The sequence below is a fragment of the Amphibalanus amphitrite genome, unplaced genomic scaffold, assembly GCF_019059575.1.
Source record: "Amphibalanus amphitrite isolate SeventyFive unplaced genomic scaffold, NRLGWU_Aamphi_draft 000801F_arrow, whole genome shotgun sequence".
NCBI lineage: Eukaryota > Metazoa > Arthropoda > Thecostraca > Balanomorpha > Balanidae > Amphibalanus > Amphibalanus amphitrite.
The window spans coordinates 9,259-31,689 of record NW_024882295.1 but is presented as its reverse complement, the minus strand read 5'-3'; the positions used below and the strand labels follow the sequence as shown (position 1 = coordinate 31,689).

The 22,431-nt window shown below is 49.4% G+C and overlaps 1 protein-coding gene across 9 annotated transcripts in view; it reads left to right on the top strand.

Moving 5' to 3' along the window:
- Nucleotides 1-20,548, top strand: part of LOC122366373 (complex I assembly factor TIMMDC1, mitochondrial-like) — a 35,395-nt gene extending 14,847 nt beyond the window's left edge. For 8 of the 9 annotated variants that reach the window (XM_043338567.1, XM_043338566.1, XM_043338565.1 and 5 more), the window contains one exon: nt 189-975. In XM_043338567.1, coding sequence (XP_043194502.1) covers nt 189-597 — 409 coding nt within the window. In that variant the 3' untranslated portion in view covers nt 598-975. Of the gene's footprint in view, nt 1-188; nt 976-2,046; nt 2,230-20,476 lie in introns of those variants that run through there. The other variant, XM_043338562.1, reaches the window with a different exon arrangement.
- The last annotated feature ends 1,883 nt before the right edge of the window (nt 20,549-22,431 follow it).

Sequence of the window (22,431 nt, the reverse complement as noted above, 5' to 3'; positions counted from 1 at the left end):
GTATTTGTTCTCCAAAGCTAGCTGAAAGGCAAGGAATATAATGCATAGACGAAAGTGGATCGGCCTGCATTTTTTGTTTGTTTCCGCTTGTTTTTTATAGCACCATTGTTAATGTAGAATCAACCAACATTTTATTGAGCTGTTTTATTTCATTTTTCATATTGACACGTTGTGATTTACCGTTACAGACGGAACAAGGCTCGGGCGGAGAGAAAGCGAGAGAAGAAACGTCTAGAAGCAGAAAAGAAGCTAGAGCAAGAGAAGGCAGAGCTGGCCCAGACTCAGCGTCAGGAGGCGGCGATGTTGTCCATGTCGAGCCCTAAACCCTCAGAGGGAACTGCAGTTAAGCAAAGTATTGCTGAGTCCGAGGAATCCGTGCCGGATTTCGCCAGCTCTGAAAGTGCAGAAGCGGCACGGGATTCTACCAACTCTCATGAAGTGGTGCGGGATTCTAGCAGCTCTGAGGATAACCCCAGTGTCGATAACCAGCAAAGGACTGAGACGGGTCTGGAGGCTGCCGTGGCGGCGGCCACGGCGGCTGTTGTCGGCCCTGAGACTCGAGATGGTGACGTGAAGAAGGCAACACAGGTTAGCTGACGCGGTGCTATTCAGCTGCTAGTGACGCATGGTGATCAGGTGCAGTGCAATGCGCGCAGGTGCTGCTGTTGGCTATTGTATTTGCTAGTCTGCTTTCGTATTTGCTAGACTGCTTTCGTATTTGCTAGACAATGTGCATGTGTAATGGCGAAAACAACGAATGAAACGATTGTGTTATATGATGGGCTGCATCTGCTTTCGCTAGCCCTTTCGTTCTTGTTAGAGCATTGACAATGAACTTTTGAAGAAACTGTACCGTTAAATGGAAACCTACATCCAGGCCAGATAGCAATCGTTCAACGTGGGGGACGTGCTAGGGCGATACCACATAAGGGATGGGTGTGACCCTACGATAATAAATCCAGAAGTTAATTTAAAGCTGATCGAAGAACTTGGTAGAATAAGCCTACTTGAAATGGTCTAATCAGAGCATGAGACTGTTTCAGGTCCGTGGGACGGGATGATAATGGGACGCGGTAATGACCACTGGATTGATTTTTTTTTTACATCTTCAGGATAATTACTTGTGGTTATGACTAAAAACCAAAGTAGAAAAGAACAAAACCTAACGAATCACGAACCTTTCTTACGATTTCACACTTAGGCTGAGGTAGTTCATTCGATTAGGGTTTCATCTCCGCGTCGGCTGCAGTGGCGCAAAGATAAGAGCCCGTCCCATGGGACAATGCATGTCCCAACCTACATATTTTTGTTTTGTAGGACAAGCCTTTGGGTTCAACAAGACCTTCTCAGAGGAGGAAGGATAGTGGGAATTGGGGGAGACAGCCATTAGTCTGGCCGGCCACTCTGGTGCGCCGCTGGGCCGAGACTGTCTCGATGGACAGCCCAAGCAGCCCCGCCTACGGTCGCCCCGCTGCACGTGAGGCTGTTTGCTTGTTTGTTTTGTTTGTGATATAGGTCCTTTCGATCTGATAAGACCCTTTGAGAGCCGGAAGGATGATAGAAATTTGGGAGAGACATTAGTCTGGGCAGACCACTGGTGCGTCGTTGGGGCCGAGAGTCCAAGTCGTCAGTGGACAGGCCAACCAGCCCTACAAAAGGTCACCCCGCTGCACTGTACATAAGTGAGCCTGCTCCTGAAGAACTACTCACGTAGCATAAATGTGACAGTCCGGCCCGAGCAAGGGATTCTAAGGCGTGAAGGAGAATTTTTTGTTGTCCTTTCAGGATAGAATTGACGGAGCGATAGCCAGCCTAACCAATGCATTTTATAACGCCATCTGGTTAGCCAGTCAGCCAGCCAAAGTTCCGCAGTCGGCCGCAGTGACCCGCCGGCGCTAGTATCGCCTTCCCTGCGCTCGGCGCCGGTGACCGTCCACTCCGGTCCCAGTGAGCCGCGGGACCCGGCCGCGGAGGGTCCGAGGTGCGAGGGGTGTGTGTCGGTGCGCCTGGGATGTGCACTGACTGACCCGGAGCCATGACCGGCAGGGTGGTGTCGCGAGCGATGGTGACGGGGCGGCTGGTGCTGGCCGCCCTGGTGATGGTGATGGTGCTGTCGGCACCAGCCGCAGCGTGCCCCAAGGATTGTGAGTGCAGCGCCTCGGTGGTGGACTGCTCGCATCGCGGACTGACGAGGGTGCCGTTCAACATACCCAGGAATACGCACAAAGTGTGAGTACCTCGACCCGGCCGGGGTATGTCGGCGAGTGTATACCCGCTACAGGGACAGAATCTTGTCAACCACGGCGGAAATTTGATGAGCCGCCCAGTCTGATTTTTTTTTTTCGCTGATGATCCTGGTCATTTTCACGGTTAGCGGGATAGTCCACATTTACGTCGATGAAACGCGATTTGGACGACCATCCTAAGGCTTCGAAAGGAGCACCAAGTGGGTCGTTTCGCGGTCATAAAACCCCGGAGTGGAAATGTCTAACAGAAGCAGTTTCTCGAATAGCGCTCAGTGCTTATGGTTTTCCATCATATCGGCCGACTTTCTTTTGCATAAGAAATAAAAGCCGATTTGTCAGTCGTTGGAATATTAACACGTTCAAATCGCTCGCATATGTAAGAAATGACACAACATTATTTTGTACTCTTTCTAGCGTTATTCACCGTCCTTCAGCACTGCCGTAGACAAAGCTAGCAGGAAGAGGGTGCTTTTTCAACCATTGTATTACGGTTTAACTTTGGCATTGGTCCCTAGTACTTACACATAATTCGTGTGGTTTATCCTCTTATTCGTGAACATCATCTTGTAGATTATCCTCTGAAGAAGTAATGTCTAAAGCTCTTTACTAGTTTGGAATTCCTAGTTTGGAATACGTTGGGGTTTCCGAAAGCTGCCCGGTGTGGCTCACTGTCTGGGCGAAAGTCCGTCTTCCAGTGACCGCACCTCATGGATCATCTCAGTACGTGACTTCAGCCGGGGACAGTCGTGTCCTTCCCGTGGAATTTATGGCGCCGTTTCATTCAGCGTCTATGAACACTGACTGGGGCGGTCAGCGTCCATGAATGAGGGCCTTCCGAATGGAGTTACTACCAGGGTGAGACCAGGGTGCGGCCATTGAGTAGGCCGCCACAAACCGCTACTGCGTGTTGCGCTGACGTGCAACAATGTCTCGAATATCGCAGGAAGACCGAATTCAAACGGAGACCTGTTGGCTAATTTCACGCTCAGGTGAACTGTAAATTAGTTTCGGTGTTTCCCAAATAGATGAATGAATCACGTTTGCGAATATTAAATATTGATTACGCTGAAAGACCTTTGCAGCATCGACTCCGCCTGGCAACCATAGTTTTAACTTTTTGGCAGGTTTCACTTTCGCAATCCAATAATCCTGAAAGCAATTCTCGCTCTAACTCATCAATATAAACCGATATACAGATAAGAGAGAGCTTCGAAGTGAGACTCCATGACGTGACCCACGGGCGCAGCATTCCATTCAAGCTGGCGCTGCATGACGACGAGTAACGCATGCCAATGCATTTATGCGATCGCAAATCACTTGGGAGACGTCAAATGTCAAATCATCCTCCATTGATACGTCCATTGGACGAGGATTAAGTCGAAACTGTCGAAACTTTTAATAGGCTTCGAGCCGAGTTCTCCGCAATTTGCACAAGAATCGCTACCGCCTACAAGATTAGGAGCGATACTGGCTGCCAATGTCCGTATGCATGATTGCAAATTGACTGTTAATCTCTGATCGTGTTCTGCGGCAGTGTGCGATCTTGCGATCATGCAGGCGTCTTTCAATCCAATTGTGTTACGGCTGGTCCGTCTTAAAAGCATGGCTTATTGCGTCCGAAGACAGTTTCAGCTTTTGTCGTCGATGCATTGTTTTCGGAGCATTAAAACAAGAAGTGCGCAATATTGGCGCCAGCGTCTGTGCTTTCTATTCCGTTTTAAAGGTCCAGGAAATAGTTAAATCTTTCAAGATCACTCTCTTTCCGTATCGCACCAATCACAGGAATCGTCGTCGAACCAGACAAATGCATTGCCAACTTTCTCGCAAGAACTTCTGCACTTCTGCAGAGCGGAGACCTCGTGTACGATATCTCGCACGAGGCGAAGCCTTATCTCGACGGTTACGGCTGTGTGGGCGGCTCAAACGGGCCCGTCCATCGTCCGGTAGAGGTCTTTGGGCTCTGCAATTAGTTTTATGTCATCAATCTGTCCTCTAAATCGCCTTCGGTTTCGGTAATCCCAAGGCGGCTTCTGTAACTATCGGAGGTAGATGTGTAGTGTTAGCTCATTTACTGCCACATTTCGATGTGAGGATATTTGAATGTGAGAGAAATAAAATGCATTTTCCCAGGTAACGACTTCATTATCTCGCTATAATCTGTAGAATTTAAGTCGGTTAGGAGCTATACTGTAGAAATTCAGTGTTAAACGCTGCCTCCACTTTCTAACATTGCCACTATCAGTTTAAGCATTTCACTTGATTAACATTGCTAACATTACTTAACGTCTATCATTTTTGTTCCGTGTTATTATACTTGTCTCAACTGAAATACAATTGCTACACACTCCCATTTTTATATGTACTGAATGTTAATTCCAACCGCTAATAAGCGATTGACTTAATTTCTGCTAGGGCTGACTTTCGGTATGCATAACATATTTTATGTTGATGTCTTGTTACTGACTGTTGTGAATTGAACCCATACAATTGCAAGCCGTCCAGTTTTATTTCTCTACGATCACACCTGAAAATAGTACTTTGTGACATTAAACCGAGCATGACTGATGTGTTGAAGAACTCGAATTGAAAACGTTCCATTACATAAGCATTTAGCCTCTGTATGTCTTTGTACCGAATTGGGCATAAACCCCAGCGCTAAACGTTTCTTTCCATTCATCCCCACGGAAACGGGCCGCCTCTGAAGTTTCACCGTCGCGCTGCTCGATGAATGGCCAATGTAAACACACTGACTCCCACAGGACAAACACTTAACATCTCTGGCAAACTCGTACGCACTCTCACGCACTCCACCTACGCGCCACTGCGATTCCCACGGACGTCGTTAGCACACATTTCTCTGCGGTGGTTTCGTAACGTTAGCGACGGCTAGCACGTGGCTGGCTTGCGGTTAATGTTGAATATCTCTTGGACTTTTTTTTTAGGGGACTTTGGTTTTCGGTCTTATGTATTTAACTTTGCATCCTCGCGACACACGGGTGTACTTTTGATTCAGTCAAGCGCTCTGGATCTGGATGTTCGCTAGCGCACATCCTGTGCTGCCGTTTCGATGTGGTGCTGCCGTTTCGATTTCGACGGGTATTTCCGTCGCCGTTTTATCTCCAGGCTGTGTCGGCACGGTGCTAAGGTGACGACATGTTTACCAATGCACCCGTGTTGACCCGTGTTTGTTTGGTCACGGTGCAGTTTCGCCACGTGCTCTTGTCGCAATAGTTCCTCGTGGCTGTTTCTTCTCGGGATGCTATCGGTGGCAAGGCGCCGCTGTTCGATTCGACGTAACGCGGGAGCCGGACCTTCCTGACCTTGTTCGAACCCGGCCCTCTTGATGCATGCTCGATTTCAGCGAAAGCCGACGCGACGGCGGAAGGGCAATACACCTGTTCTTGAACCAACAATAACTTGTGCTTGTGGGCTCGGTCACACTCACGACTCACGTTTAGCTAGTCCCATGCGTCTGTACGGCAGGTTGGACGGTTCCGTGACAGAGCTGAGAGGCTGCTCGTGATCAGACTGGTGATGCCAGTTTTAGAAACAGACGCTTCCCGAAGTCAAATGTAAGCCGCGCTATCTGGAGGGATAACCGTCTGGATACGGCAGGCGCAAACGGTTGGGTGCGCCGCGACCAAGCATGCTTGGCCGCGGGCCCGCGGCGTTCCACCAACCATTGGTTGTTAACAAACTACTATCCAGTGGCTCTACATACTATTTCAACCAAGCATGGACATTGGACAGCCATACCTGTCGGATGACATGTTCGTTGTTCAATCAAAGGGTGTATTTTTTCAACTAAACATTCAAATTCTGGGATATACTTGGACAATCTTGCCTCCAATTTCGTTTTCCATTGCACTACAAGCCAAATCCTTCCCATGTTGATCGATCTGAAAGTCCCGCGAGCCGGGCCGTGTCGTGCCGGTGCCAGCAGCCGGAGGTGCCCAGGTGCTCAAGTGCTGATCGGATCGGTTCGCTGCAGACGACCGGCGTGCATTGTCTGCGGGCCGCGGGCTGGCGGCGGGCCAGAGTTAGACACCTGTGTTCGTGTTGCTCCGGTTACCGATCGACTCATGACCGGCGTCCTGCCGTCTGCCGTGGCCTAGTGTAGTCGGGCGTAGATCCTGTGGTCTGTCGTAGTCTTCTGAAGCCTGGCTCAGTCTGTTCGTTGTCTCTTTGCAGTCTGCCGAAGGACATATGTCCTAGCCTAGCGCAGTCTGACGTAGTTTGGTGCCTCTCTTGTCCGATTGGCATGCTCCGCCGTCGGCATTGATTCAGTCTGCTAGACAAATAAAAATACCGTGTAATTTTATGTTCATGCACGTTGTCGCGTTATCCTCTCGTAGGTTTACATGACAGGCACGAGACGGAGATAGGATAAAACTGATCGAGAATGATGCAACATTATCGTGACGTTTCATGACGTGCTGTGACGTCCCGTGGCATGCTTGTCGCCCCGTGATGTTTCGTGTTTTCCCGTGATGTTTCGTGAGTCGTGACGCCTAGCGGTGACGTTTTATTCCGTGAGTGCCGTGCTGTGCCACTGGCGAACGGTGGCGGCCTTGACGCCGTGTCATCGCACAGGTGCTGGAGTCATGTCGGACCGTGTCCAGGTGTCAGAGGACTGGGACGCCGTTCGCTGTACCTAATTGGTGGTTTACTTTGGACAAGGACACTCATTGTGGGTTGAGTGGTTACATTAGTTGATCGTGCAGCATCAGTGTCGTTTATTTTTGTTGAGATACTGATCGAACATTCTTTACGATTGTTTTCCTACATATTTCCATGAAGGACGCAATTGGCTGTCCAAAGGAATTGCATAATTGGCTGTTTCATGCAATTCTTTTTTAAGTTTTGTCATCTCCCTTTCAAAGAAATTTACCACGCAGGAGCAACTAGGCTAGCAATAAATCTTTTTCTGTCTCTTCAGTTTCATATTCTGGTTTCAATGCTCATATATTTTACCAAGCAACTCATCTGATAGGCCATCGCTCTCGGGCGAAATATTGGCTTGTAGCATGGGAAATCTGTTGGCTGACAAGAAAACCCCCCAGCAGAACTATAAATACATCGGGGCACCTCAACCTCAGCGAAACCCCTCTCCAACACCTCACTCAGTTGATCCTGTCGTCAATGCCCCCCGTGTGAAACTGAAAACCCTTCAGCCGACCATCGGTTGCTACCGGGGCGCCTCTCGCGAAGGTGCAGCGGCTAGAATGAAGTGACGTCGCTACAAGCACGCTGTAAGTGCTCCATTCAGTATTGGCTGCCATTGAACGGAAGGCGTGCACGTTCAACAGCTAGATAATCATTCTTTGCAAGCCAGCTTAAGAGTTTGAGTTTGCAGCAGCGCCATTCGTCTGCGTAGAATGAGATGTCCCTTTTCAGGCTGGAGGGAGACGAGAGGAGACGGAGACGGGACGAACACACGAGATGGAGACGAGACGGAGACGAGATTAGAGACATGACGGAGACGGAAATTGGTGGGAAATAATTTGCCATTCGAACAAAAATGTCAAAGACGGTTAGACAATCCTAAATGCGACATCATTTCCAATACGCTTTTCCACGTCGTTCTCAGATCATTGGTTGTCTTGATGGCTGCTACTTATCGGAAAATTACCCTTCTCGCTATTTTTATGCATCCGTTGCATCAATTGTATGACGGATGAGAGTGGCTTAAGATAGGTATGGTGACATGTCACTGGACCTAAGCCCAGGAAAGACGAATGGTTTTATCGTTACATGTTTTTGGTGAAATTGACGCTATTTGTAACAAGGGTTCCGGGGTACAGTCCTTGATAAGCAAGAGATTTCCGCGAAATCACGACGGCCGACGTTGTTGAGCTCGATAACAATGCTGCCAAAGTTGGACCGTGATCCCTGTTACGAAAGTCCTACCGTGTCGATGGTCAAAGTTTGAAATCAGATATCGGCGCATGCTGACCAAGTTTCCGCGTTTCCGGTTATTGATATTTGCGGATCTGGTCTGTTCACCGTAACCTCCATTGTTGGACAGTAAAGTTGCCCGTCTTATAGCTGCTCCCTTTATTCTTACGGATCAGTTTGTACCCAAAATCGCAGTGCATTTTTCCCGGGTGCTTATGCTGGTTCTAAGCTTTCTGCTTCCCTTGTTTCAAACAATATCCACCTATAGCTGGTTTACACTTATAGTCGAGTTAACCGCTGTGTTGCTGCGTTTTGGTAGATATTAATTAAGATAACAATCTGAACAAGACAATCATTTATTGGCTTCACTCTTCCTGGCGCTGCTTGTGAGACGCGTCATGCGAGACGCGTGTGTGCGTGTGCGGCGGGCGGATGCGGCGATTTTGGCGCGCGCGCGGCCGGTGGCGCGCTGTCGGCGGTGCGTTTGCGCCGCTTCTTGCTCCAATTATTCCATTGCGGGGCGGCGAGCGGACGTTTCCTGATTCAATCTGGCGATGGATGGCGAGCCGCGCTCATTCAGGCCGGCCTGCAGCGGCGCCGCGCTCGTGATCGACGAGCTGTTTACCGGCAGCCAGTCATGGCTGCGTCGCGATCGCCTCACGCACGCCGCGATCGCCACACGCACGCCGCCTTTTTGCCGCGCCGCGCCGCCGCTCGCCGCAGGTGGTCTCAGACGTGAGACGCGCGCGTCTTGGTGGCACAGAGGACGTGGCCTGGGTGGGGATGGGTGCTGCACGGTGACGATGAGAGCTGCACGGTGACGATGGGCGCTGCCGGGACTGCGAACGGTATCTGACCCGAGCTGACCGACGACAAGAGGCTAAATTGAGGTGCTGTTACGTTTCCGGGTGTGGGTCGGGTGGTGACCGAACTTCAGTGGTAGGGATCTCGAAGCAAGGGCGACCGGCGAAGCAAGGAAAACACGCCTTTGAATACTTTTTGAAAGTGGATGCTTATGGCCGATTTACGGATGGTGAACTGACCAAACATATTTTCTAACTCGTCTTAAAGACTAGCATGCAAAGCACAAACTGCATCGACAATCCAATACATAGTGTTCGTACGCTGCAGGTCCAGTTTCTAACCAGCAATATCGGCCGCTACATCTATTGCTCTGCTGATCAATTAGTTCTCATTTACAGGGGCATAATCAGTTTGTTTTTGTCTAGCTCGGGCGGGCTTTCATGCTGCCACTTTGCAAGAAAATCAGGCTACAGCCGTTAAGCTCTCGGCAATGACCAGTTTTTAGACCTTTTTCAAAGCGACTGAATGCTGGTCGTTTTGCACTGCCGTTCCGTATGGATGCTGAGATTGCTGAGATTGTACCAGCCTATTGTTTGCAGTATTTAATTGACTCGTATGTCGATAACGAAGCCCTAATGGTTTCTGTTATTGACAGGAACATCAATTAGTTATGATGTGATATTTTTGGAGAGGTATAGCTATAGGCCCCGATGCGTTATTCATCATTTTCAGTTTCTACAATGATAATAAGTCGCACATTATTGGTGACGCACGAGCAGTTTCCAACTTATTTTGCAGTCTGAATAACGCCCACTTTTAGCCTTTTCCGCAACAAAACTTGAAAGGAAAGTATGTTGACAGAAATATAGAATTGTAGGTAGTAGGTACTAGTTGTAAACATAGCATTTACGGCGCATAAATATTCTATCATGCGAATAGCACTTTTGCCATGACACGACTTAGCTATAATGAGCCGCCACTTTTTGCCAATTACCTTCTCTTCACCTTGCGTAACACCGTCACGCCTATTTCACCCTAACGTTCCCTATTTATCGTCACATAAACCCGGCCGTCACCAGTGAGCCGCCCTCACAGAGCCACCGGTGCAGACCCTGCCTGAACCTGTGGCCGCCCTGCGAGCGGCGAGTCCGCCTAATTCGAAAGTGGCGATACGATCCCGTCTGTCGGGGCAGGACAATGGCAGTTCCAGCGGGCGCTGCCGTGTGTGAAATCCCAACTGGCAGGAAGGCGGGGCTCTGATAGCACACCGGCGCGCCGGGCAGCGGGCCGGACCTGGAGACTGGAGAGACAATGCCGAGACAATACGGAGACGGGCAGAGACAATACGGAGACGGGTAGAGACGGGCAGAGACAATATGGAGGCGGGTGGAGACGGGCAGAGACAATATGGAATCAGGCAGACACAGTAGAGAAACGGGCTGAGACCATGCAGAGAATGGCAGGGACAATTAGGCGACGAGCAGATGCAATACGGAGACGGGCAGATAATATACGGAGACGGGCAGAGGCTATACGGAGACGGGCCGATAACATGGAGACGGTTAGAGACGAGACACAAAAGAGAGCAGAGGATGATGATATGGAATAAAGGTAGAATAAAGCTCCGGTGTGGAATAAAGATACGGTATGGGGAAGAGATACTCAATAGTAGTTTCGGGCAGGTGTATGAGTTATGATCTTGACCAAGACGAACAAGCCCGTGACCTTATGGCCGTTTGACATGAGACTGGCCGTGGGAAAACATTTTAAGTACCTTTGCACACCTGCAGTCTCGTAGATGTTGTTGACCTTGCTCCGATAGGCTATGCATATACTGTCGTCTGTCACAGAATACGGCTGCTCAGGAGTCGTTGCTCCCCTGCGGTCTCAAAATTAAGTCACGCGCCTAGAGCTGATCGAATTCAATCTCATATGGTCCCTGCAACGGTCTTTGTAGGTGTATCGGCATTTGGGAGAGCCGAGCTCACAACATCGATTCTGGTCGGCTTTGAATAGGTCAGCTGGGCAATATTGACCTGTCTCCCAGCAACAGTGAGCTGAGTGAAATAGATGTAAATAGATGGTTAGAATGAACTCCAGCCTAAATTGTGTGAATTGATTTAAGGAGCTGATATCGCTCGCACCTCAATTATTGATGCCCGCAACTTAGCGCACAATTTAATATATCTTCACTTACACGGTAGCTAACCATAACCTGAACTTATTTCCCGAGAACTCACATCACAAGCCGAGTGAGCCCTCAGCACTGACGTTGCGAATTCACAGCTCAAGCTCCGACACCGCGAGGAGCTCGCAGCGCGCCTCTGAGCGGCGCGTGACTGGTGTGTGAAACAAACAGCTCACACCCCTGTTTACCAGCTGGTAAAAAGCACCGGCCGCCTCCTGCAGACGGGCCGGCGACTGGTAAACTGGCGAGCTGGGATTGTCATCAGACGAACGGTCGGCGGAAGATACAGAGAGACGCGGTTTGACGCCTGGCCAAACTCAAGTGCCAGGGGTGGTGTCTGGGTTGAATGGCATGATGCTACCGTGCATGAAGAGCTACTGACCTATAAACTTTAGTCAGTCTCAATATTTACGAAACCTTAGATCCGAGTGGTGAATTGTGGCGTTTAGCTTGGCTATGAATAGGGCGCCCGTCCGTATCTTTTGATCATATGTTGATCTTGCACTTCACTAGGAATGATTGCCAGCTTCTCTTCACTGTTTACTTTTCTGGCAATATTGAACCCGGACCCGTCACCGGCAAACTTATGAATATTCACCCACTTAGCCCCTGCGCCACGGCTGGGATTCCCTGGAATCTCCTGGGATGACCACTGATTCCTCCTGGCCACCGGGAAGGGTCATCTGGCTGGGCTGATGGATTTCTCCAGTTGGCAGCGGTCAGACGGGACCAGTTTCGGCTCCTAGACAGAGAGCTGCGAAATTGGCGGCCGTGGTCGTGGCTATGAGGTGCCAGTGCGGTGCCAGGGAGAATGATGACCGCTTTACCCGCCGCCCCCGGCCCCGAGAGCCGCGGACTTGGCCTGACCTTTGCCTGAGGTGACGACATAGGGGCTGACGGAGGGTCAATTGTTGAACAGTGGGGTTTGAGTGTGGAAGTGGCGCTAGTTTTTCATATTTTGAAGCGTTGGCACGGGAGTCGGGAAAATGATTTTATTTCACGCTTTGACTTTTTGCGAATGGCTCTTTTTCTTAACCCGCGCCCCACTGGGGTCTGCGTATACCATGACAAAATATCGAAACGCAAAATATCGAGGCGCAAAATATCGAACGCAAGTTATCGAAAGCAAAATATCGAAGTCGCAAATTATCGAAATTGCAAAATATCGAAATCGCAAAATATCGGATTGCAAAATATCGAAATCGCAAAATATCGAAATCGCAAAATATCGAATCGCAAAATATCGAATTGCAAAATATCGAAATCGCAAAATATCGAATAGCATAATATCGAAAGCAAAATATCGAAACGCAAAATATCGAAAAGCAAAATATCAAAAGACAAAATATCGAAAGACAAAGTTTGGAAAGACAAAATATCGAAAGACAAAATATCGAAAAGACAAAATATCGAACGCAAAATATCGAACAGACAAAATATCGAACGCAAAATATCGAAAAGGCAGAATATCGAACGCAGAATATCGAAAAGGCAAAATATCGAACGCAAAATATCGAACAGACAAAATATGGAACGCAAAATATCGAAAAGGCAAAATATCGAACGCAAAATATCAAAAAGACAAAATAACGAACGCAAAGTGTCGAAAAGGTAAAATATCGACTTGAAATGGCCCTCTGCGGACTCCTTAGAGCTCTGTCGAACTCATCGGGCCCTCTGTTATCTGTAGGCCTCAAAGAGCAATCAGCGGGTCCATGATAGACTTGGAACACTCTGAATTGCTTTATGAAAAACGAAGATTTTGGAAAACTATCCCCAAACACACAAGTTCTGCAAAATATTTGAAATTACAGTGTACCTATCTCATCATCATATCATATCATAACGAAGCAAATGCAGCTAGTTTTTATCATCTAATCTTGTTTTAGTCTAGCCACCACCCTCAGCATCTCAACCCACTTTTCTGGATCCGCAGTGGACCATTAAGGGCCCTATGAGACCGTTCTTAGAAGACCGTGTTTAAAAGCCCCTTGCAAACCGACCCCTTAGAGGCTCCTCCAGAGACCTACATGACTCCCCAGACCGAATGAGCCCTCCGACCAGGGTCGGTCCCTCAGAAGTTGCTGAAGGGTTTCAGAAAGCAGTACACTCGTAGGCTCGAAAGGCTTTTGATGGCTCTCAGAGACTGCATCGGACCCAAAAAAGCCTGTATGGAGACCCTCCAAAGCCGGGATGGCCACCAGGAGCCGATGTTTAGCCTAAAAGAGCCAGTATGGAGGACTGAATAGAGGAAAGGACTAGGAGTCTCAGTGGGTCCTTCAGGAGCAAGCGTTTGGGCCCCAAAAGTATGTGTGGGGTCTTAGAGAGCCCCCCCCCCCTCCTATCTCCGAAGCTACTGGACCGATTTTCAAAACTCAAACGGTGTTTGATAGCAGTGGCGGATCCAGGGGAGGGCAAATAGGGCAATTGCCCTCCACAAAGGACATCATTTTTAACATTACGTCTATGGCAGTGCATGAAAAGAAGCAATAAATTGTGATGGTTTGCCCCTCCCAAAACTCTGGGTTGGATCAGCCCATGTTTGATAGCCCTGGAAGATCTGTCGAGCGAAACCTAATTTCGACAGAGTTCGACAGAGCTCTAAGGAGTCCGCAGAGGGCCATTTCAAGTCGATATTTTACCTTTTCGACGCTTTGCGTTCGTTATTTTGTCATTTCGATATTTTGCGTTCGATATTTTGTCTTTTCGATATTCTGCGTTCGATATTTTGTCTTTTCGATATTCTGCGTTCCATATTTTGCCATTTCGATATTTTGTCTTTCGATATTTTGTCTGTTCGATATTTTGCGTTCGATATTTTGTCATTTCGATATTCTGCGTTCGATATTTTGTCTTTCGATATTTTGTCTTTCGATGTTTTGTCTTTCGATATTTTGTCTTTCAATATTTTGTCTTTCGATATTTTGCGTTTCGATATTTTGCTTTCGATATTATGCTATTCGATATTTTGCGAGTTCGATATTTTGCAATTCGATATTATGCAATTCAATATTTTGCGATGTCGATATTTTGCGATGTCGATATTTTGCGGTTCGATATTTTGCGATTTCGATATTTTGCGCATTCGATATTTTGCTTTCGATATTCTGCCACTTCGATAATTTGTCTTCGATATTTTGCTATTTGATATTTTGCTTTTCGATATTTTGTCCGGAACCCTGCGTATAACACGCCCTACTGGGGGGGGGGGGGCTATTCATAGCCCCCCCTCCTAACTCCGAAACTACTGGGCCGATCGTCAAAATTCAAACGGCGTCTGATAGCCCCGGAAAAACTGTCGAGCGAAACCTAATTTCATTGACCTCGAGGTCACCGATGACGTCACAGGTCAGGTCAAATTAAAAATTATTAGCATTTTGGCTTGTTCACGTTTTGGGCTCTGGCCGCCGTCTTACAAGTCAGATCAGGCTCATTTTTGGTTCACACACTCGTGAACAGATGCTCTAGATACCCTGAGGGTGCCAAAGTTGTACTTTGATTTTCAGGTCAAGGTCAGGTCATCACAGGTCACGAAAATATTATATCATGCGTCGGTCACGTGACACATGTTTTATGGTCCATTTAGGCCCAAGATTTCGAATGTGATGTCGTCTGTGTCATTCGAGGTCATTTTGAGTCGAATTTAGCTTAGGTCAGGTCACTTTCAGGTCAAAAAGGTCAAATTTTGAAGTTATAATTTTTCAACAGAAAAGGTGTCTATTGGATGCAGTTTGAGCTCAGGAACACGATGGTGCTATTTATATTGGCGTACGATCTCAAATACGTGGTGAAAAATTGATTTGAAAAATTAATAATTTTTATTTTTTTGCAATAATGCATGTAACTTGGCCATTTTTGAAGATATTTAGCTAAAACTTGCTAGAGTTAGTCATAATAAAGCATTCTATCACATATATTCCAGTTTTTTTTCGAAAGTCAAAAACTTTTTGAAAAAAATGTGAAAATGTAAATTTTGAATTTAATTATATAAAATTTTCAAAATTTTCAAAATTTTGAAAATCCGAGATAGCAGTTTGATAGCGCAGTCTATTCTGAGTCCTCTCATGCAAAGAAATTGGATCTAGCTTAAAAACTGAGCCCTTGGGAGCGATTGCCGTGGTTCAATGTTTTGCGTCGAAATCGGCCGAACATGACGTCACTCTGACGTCATTTCCGGCCGACCTATGGTAGCTACGAAGTTCAAATTTTGACACAAGGTGTCAAATTGATGCAGCCGAAGGTACTGAAAGTTTGGCGTTGATACGTCAAGCGGTTTGGAAGTTATTGCAGAAAAACGGGAGGGGGGGGGGCTATAAATAGCCCCCCCCCCCAGTGGGGCGCGGGTTAAGACTGGATGAAATTAATTCGTCTTGTTCGTGTGTGAATGGAATTGAACTCTACTGCTGCAAAGTGCAAATTATCGAATTCAAAGTCGGCATTGATTTCACAAAATTCAAGAAGCCCAGTGAAGAAGACATCTTCGAAGACGTCCATTGTCCCACTTCCCGCCACCTCTGAAGAGGTCCGCCGCTCACATCTGTATTTGCTCTCCGGCAGCAGCAGCAGCTGCTGTCCGCTGTTCACCATTCCCACGGCAGGTCTCCGCGTGCCGGCTGCAACGCACCCCGGTGACGGACCGCCTCCCCGGCGCGGCGCAATGCATCAGGTCCGGACCGGTGACGCCTTACTTTGTCAAGTCATTACTGGCGACAAGTCACTTCATCAAGTCGGCCGCTGGGGCAGCGCCCACTTATCACGGGGACGGGGAGGTGGCCGCTCCGTGCCCCCGTGCGGCCACCACGTGTCTCGGGTCACGGGTCACCACCCGCTGAGGGATGGCGGCTGAGGATGGAGCACGGCGCCGCTGGGAGCCGAAACCTGCGCTGACATCAGCGAGATACCAAAGTCGATGAGCTCTGTCGACGCAGCAGCTGCGATTTCGTAACCGGAATCGGCATCGAATCGATGCGAGATCGGCGCTTGGTAGGGCGAGGGACTTTTCAAAGGAACGCTTCGTTACGAGTTGAAACTAATCCCAGCTGAGCTCGATAGTCTCCTGTGTTAGCCTGTTGACTACATTTTGACCCAAATTGTGTGGATAATTAGGTAAATGTGAAACTGATTGTTCCTGCTCTGAGTTAATTGGGGCAGTCGGGACTCGCACGCAATCAATGGCTTTCACGCGTCAAAGCAATTACATAGTTACTGATTCTCTGCAGTGTTTTGCTTCTCATACCAGGTTGTTAATCAATGCTGCCGAACGAGAGTCGTGTCAAATATACATGATATGCAGGTCACATTTGGTAATAATTTTGGGAAGTTATTTTACAAAAACTGATGTCACACGCTCGGTTAGGTATGTCTTCACCTTTTCACGGGTCAGTTATCACAGCTGAGATTACGTGCTCTTTGGTATAGTTTGGCTGCGCTGCCACCTTGCTCAGTCAAACGGTTTGAACACGTCTGCCCACACTCAATTCACCAGGCCGTAACAATGTTTGACGCGGCAATTGCACGTCAAAACACCCTGTCCATCAGTCACTTTGTCGAAGGCTGCGGCTCGTCTTTTTATAGGCTGGTTTGTTTGTCTATTTCAGCACCTAATACGTTTCCTGCCAGTTTTCCATTCATACTTTTTTACCGGGGGTTTGACTCAACTCCGCTTCAGTGAGTAGATGTTTGCGTGAGATTTCTATCGCAGCCCATTCGACTGTCACCTGGGTAGCTAACCGTAATAATGAGGGAGGTTTTATTGCCCCGCGCCGCCCAGTTGAATTTCCAAACCCATCCATCCTCCAGTCATGCCATCTGCTCTGTCCTTTCGTCCGTTTATCCGTCCGCCCGTCGGTCCGCTCGTCCATCCGTAAACCCATCCGTCTGTCCGTTTCCGCCCGTCTATCCGTCTGTGTCGGACGTTTTCCGTTAGCTCGTATTGGTCAACGGCTGGCCAACAAGTTCCTTCCGTCTGTCCGTCGGTCGTCGGCCGTTTTCGAAGACGGCGACGGCGCCGACGATTTGTGTGTATGTGTGTGTGTCGCGGCGCTCGCCGTGACTGCTAGCGGGCATGACTCACGCTAACGATTGCTGCTGCGGCTCCCCAGTTCGATTAAAGAGCCCTTTGCGGGGTGGCACCGCACGCAATCCAGCGACTCCACCCTGAAGCAGTTGGAGCCTCGCACGCGGACGGAGGGCGCCGCAGCGCCACACCGACCGGCTCCTTCCGACTCAAACACAACACCGGGCCGTGTTATTGCGTAGTGCACTAGTGCTGATGTGTGTAAATGTCAGAGTCGGACCCCAATAAACTCATCTCAGCCTGTTGCGGGTCGCCCATACTGCGCGTGTTGAACGCGGTAACGAGCCACCCTTCCGGTATTCAAATATCTCCACTCGGAAGGTCCACTTGTCGCTGGCAAAACAACTCCATCGAGGGTCGGACCCGGTGCCTCTTCACAGTCAGATGGAGTTGTCTGATGCGAAGGCTGTCGTTGGAAGGTGATAAATGCGAGCGGCGAGCGTTAGATAAAGCTGAGGTCAGGTCAGCAGGATAAGTAACAGCAGCAGCAGCAGCACCAACACGGCAGCGGTGTCGGTCGTGCGTGTGGCCGGCCGGCGCGTGCGGGGGTCACCCGATACGATCTCCGTACCGTTCCCGCCGTGCCTGGGGATCGCCGCCGCGCCGGCGGTGGTCCACTGATGTGCGTCCCCATCAGAGGGGGACGGAGGGGGGTCAGGCGCCGGGCCGCCGCGGCTGAGTGTCGCCACCTCTATCGATTACTGGACAGGAAACCTGGGCTGACCGCCTGACCGCCGCCACCGCCACCCCACGCCGCCACACTGCCGCCGACCCGTCACCGGCTCTGCCAACGCCCCGGGGCGAGGCGGACTGGGGATGGGCCGGCGATACATCGGCCGTCTTTTGAAGTCCTGTCATGCGAGGCTCGACTCGGAGACATGATAGGTTATGGTCAAGATATAGTTACAGGTGCGTATTGGTTACGTACGGCACCGACATAAAAACTGACTTTCGTGAAATCAATTTAAGGCTTCTTTGTTTTGCAGGATCGGATAAACTTGGTCAATTGAGCCGAATAAATAAACAGAAATATCTATTGATCTTACCATTATCAGCAAGTTATTAAAAATCATTATTTATGCCGATTTGCACGGTTTGCTTGCATTGCCCAGCCTGAATCCCTGAATACACAGACGCATAACCGGGACACACCCGCCTGAGTCGTTTCTGCGAACCTCCTCCGAAAGCCGGCGACATAAAACCCGCCGCAGTTGGGCGCCGTCCTGCGGCAATGCTCCAGTGAACCATATCACACGGATCGCCACCCATTCTCACGATTGGAGCACCTTTTCTCACCATCCTTTCTCACCATAACAATCACATGTGGCCCGGCTGGCGCCACTTGAGCGCCCAGTAACTCTCCAGGCTTGAAGTGGTGGTGCTTCTGTGCTAAATCGCGTACCGTTCGGTTTCTCGGCTCGCAGACTGTTCAGCGAGGTTTGGACACGGTTTCGCCTCTGGTGATTGGATTAGAGGCTCAGCTGTGGGCGCAACCAACATTCGCACGGCTGAGCTCGCTACTGAGCTAACCAGGAGCCATTTATGGCGTAGCCCCTCATCATTGTGCCGATTAAACATGGGTGGCGATGGACTTTGTCAGTAATTTTTGAAAAGCTGAAGGTCGAAGTGGTGTGACTGATGAGCTTACTGCTTCGCAATCTGGAAAGGTCAAGTGCGTAAGTAGAGGATTGAAGCAGCAACCATAGCGTTGCACGGGTAATATGATTTGATGTAACATTTCCTTCCATAAAGAGAAGACTGATTTTTTTTTCTTCAAATATGGGTGACCTTTTGTGGGCTGTTTTCGTGCATAACAAATAGATCAAGAGCAAGCGATTCCTTGGCAGCCAGCCGGACGCGGGCGTCCCTCGGCGGCATTGCGGCTGCCATAGCTGTCCGGTACAACCATCGCCGCGAAGGCCACACAATTATCAGCTCTATCTCTGGTTACGCACGGCTTCCGCTGCCGTCCCTCCCGACACGTCCTCCCATCCATCTGTCCCGCCTCTCTCTCTCTCTCTCTCTCTCTCTCTCTCTCTCTCTCTCTCTCTCTCTCTCTCTCTCTCTCTCTCTCTCTCTTTCTCTCCACAAGCCGACAGTGTAAGCCGTTTTTTTCACTGACTTATGTCCTCTGACATCTTTCGGCCTCCGTCCTCAAGCCCCGACCTTCGCCAGTTCCGACCTTGCTGTATCTTCTGCCGTCGGCATTGGTGGTAGGCTCTGGCCTCCGACGGTGGGTCTTGTTTCGTGTCCTTTGTCGCCCCCCTGGCGCCTCTCTGGCGCCTCTCTCCCCTGTAATACTACACTGCGCCTGCCTCCGGTCCGGACGCCGCCGTGCCGAGCAGAGAGGAGGGGACAGGACCGGTGCGTTTTTGCTCCACCGCATCGCGCGCCGTAATTCCTATGGATTCAGAGGTGATAAATAACACACCAGTAAGCCCCGGGCCCGCCTGGATTAGCAGGCGCCGTTGTATCGAAACTCGGCGTAATTAATTCCACTAGCAGACTCACGCGTAGGCACCAGCGGGGCGGGGTAGCGTTTGAATATGCCGGATTCCATTGGCTATTGTCCCCGAGGCTTTCCCTGCCTTCGCACCCCTTTCGTTACGCCTCTGGCTAGTGTTGACAGCGGGCACCATCTTTCTCCATCTGACTGCAGGGCAGCGTAAAAACGCCCGGCAGTTGACGAATCAATCACAGTAATGTGACGCGAATAATTCGTAGGCCCGTCATCGCACAATCGATTGTTGTTCGATGATAGAACGGGCGGGACGGTCCCCAGTTCGTGGGATGGGACAGGGGACCGAGAGGGCTTGGGATGCCTGGGAGTCGAGGGCCCCCACTGACAAAAACTGGCCCTGACCCGGCCGTAGCCAACGGGTGCGGGAGAAGCTGTCAGCGGTGCATTGCCATTCAGAGTGGGCGCGCGCGGCGCAGGGCCGGTTTGGTCACGTAGGATTACTGTCGGATGCGCGGAGATGGTATCGGTTCTAGGTGAGAGTCATGCTCTGCGGTCACACTGTGCGGATCTGCCGGCGACTGTCGACACCTGCGGGATTATACCGGCGCTGATCGACTAGAGGACAGCAGGGATAGAGGTCCCGGGGATAACTGATCTAGTAGAGTTCGCGCCGAACCGGTGGCGCCTTTGTTGGGAGGGCTAGGTGTGAATAGGACTTGTGTCATGTGACCTGACCTGTACCTTGTGACCTGTGTCGTGTGAATTGACCCGATACTAGTGCTGACCTCGTGTTCTGTTCACAGGCAACTGGAAGGGAACAATCTTACCGTGATACGACAGGCAGACTTCAGGGACCTCCGGCAGCTGAGGAGTCTGTGAGTACAAAACAGCTAGGTACATAACAGCCGCACCACATACCGCTCTGTTGATTATGCTCCCGCACTTTCAAATTTTATATGTTTTATTTCACTGGGGTTTGCTGGCTTGAAATATATCTAATATAGCACACATCAAATGATGCAGGACACTCTCAAGCTACCAAGAATGTCGCACTTCAATGTGGTACGCTAGCCACTAGCTCATAATTAGCATAATAACTAATATATGCATATTAAATCATATGATTATGGTTATGATTATGATTTAATATATGCAGATTAAATCACAGATATTGGACGTAAGCTAGCTCTTCATTTGGCTGGAGATTTTGCCATCTTAGCTAGTGTTGAGTCTTTCAATCTCAGGCTTACACCAGTTGCCTTTGATTTGGTTGATAATCTGTTTTTGAAATGAAAATGATGTCTTTCAGATTTCGAGTGGTGTATTAGAATACTTTTTACGAATATTTATTCACGCTTTTATCAGAGGCGCCTTTTGCGATGCACAGTGCACCAACCTACCTACCTAAATGAGGCATTCGATAGGTAAGAAAATTTATTTGCCTTTTTAAATGGAATGCAAATACATAAGTAAACAGAAGCAGCCTTCAGTTACCTCAGATACTCCATCAGCATTGCTCATTCATCCTGCTCATCATCTCATGCACCCATGTTCGCTGTGCTCTTGACACGACATAAGATGACCAATTGAGCGACTGTCTTTACGAAAAGAGCAATGCCAAGTGAAGGCTGCTTTCACTTGGTAGACTCACAGCCCACACAATGTATGTAACCACAATGACCATTTTCCTGGTCGCGCTACCCGTCAGACGTTATTATTGTCACGTTGGCGTGCATTTGCAGCGCACCCGAAGAAGTGCACGGAAAAAGAGCAGGGACACGGACATAATTTGCCTTTGTATTGCACCAGATATACACGTCAGCCCGCAGCAATGTTCAACGATAACGGTTTCAAGGTAGCAACGCGACTGATAACTGCAGAAGAATGACTATTGCACAAGCTGCAACATTCTCGAGCGTCGAGTCAATTTCGAGATCACCCTTTTCCACCTGTTTATGTGGCCAATTAAGAGGCGAGCATTTTCCCTGTTTGCTGTGATGACCTTCCCAATAATCATTTCAAAAGCTGAGCCATGCTACATTCTTTAGGACTCAGCGACCACACCGCTGACACCCTCAGCGAGGGGCAGCAGTGTCGCCTTTCCTTGAGGACACTGGCCCTGGGACAAACTGCTGATTCACTGACATTCCTGATTGTCCTTTCACACTACATCCCAGCTCACATTTCGACAGAAAGCTCTCAAACTGTCACCACAACATCCCGAAACCCGTCACAAAATCACCCACCGATTTCTGGTCATCGTCACCTCATCGATAGCCGCCCTCGGCCCTGACATTCCAATCTACCGGAATCGGAATAATAATGCTTCTATTCCGAGCCATCTCGGCGCGAGCAATCCCAGCGCTCGCCGCCGACCTGCCCTGCGGCTATATTCAGCGTGTCACCGCCTCAGGCGCGGTGACCTGTGACGTCATCAAGTGGTGGTCCGCGCCCGAGGCGGCGCCGCCGCTGATTGGATGCGTCGTTCCGCGTGATTTGTCTTCTTTCCCCGGAGGTGGTCGCTGATGTGTAGAATTATACAGATGACGGGAGCGGGCGCGGTGACTAGGGGCGTCTTGGTCCAGATACCTACGTTCAGTGAAGCAATTGGTTGTGATGACTGGGTTTGTATACAGGCTGGCTTCATTTGCAGTTTATAAATGTGCGATAATACATGTCATCGAGTGTTCGTCTTCGCGTGGTAGCGTGCTCAGTCAGCAGTTTTATGATGACTGTCTAGTATCCACTGTACGTCATT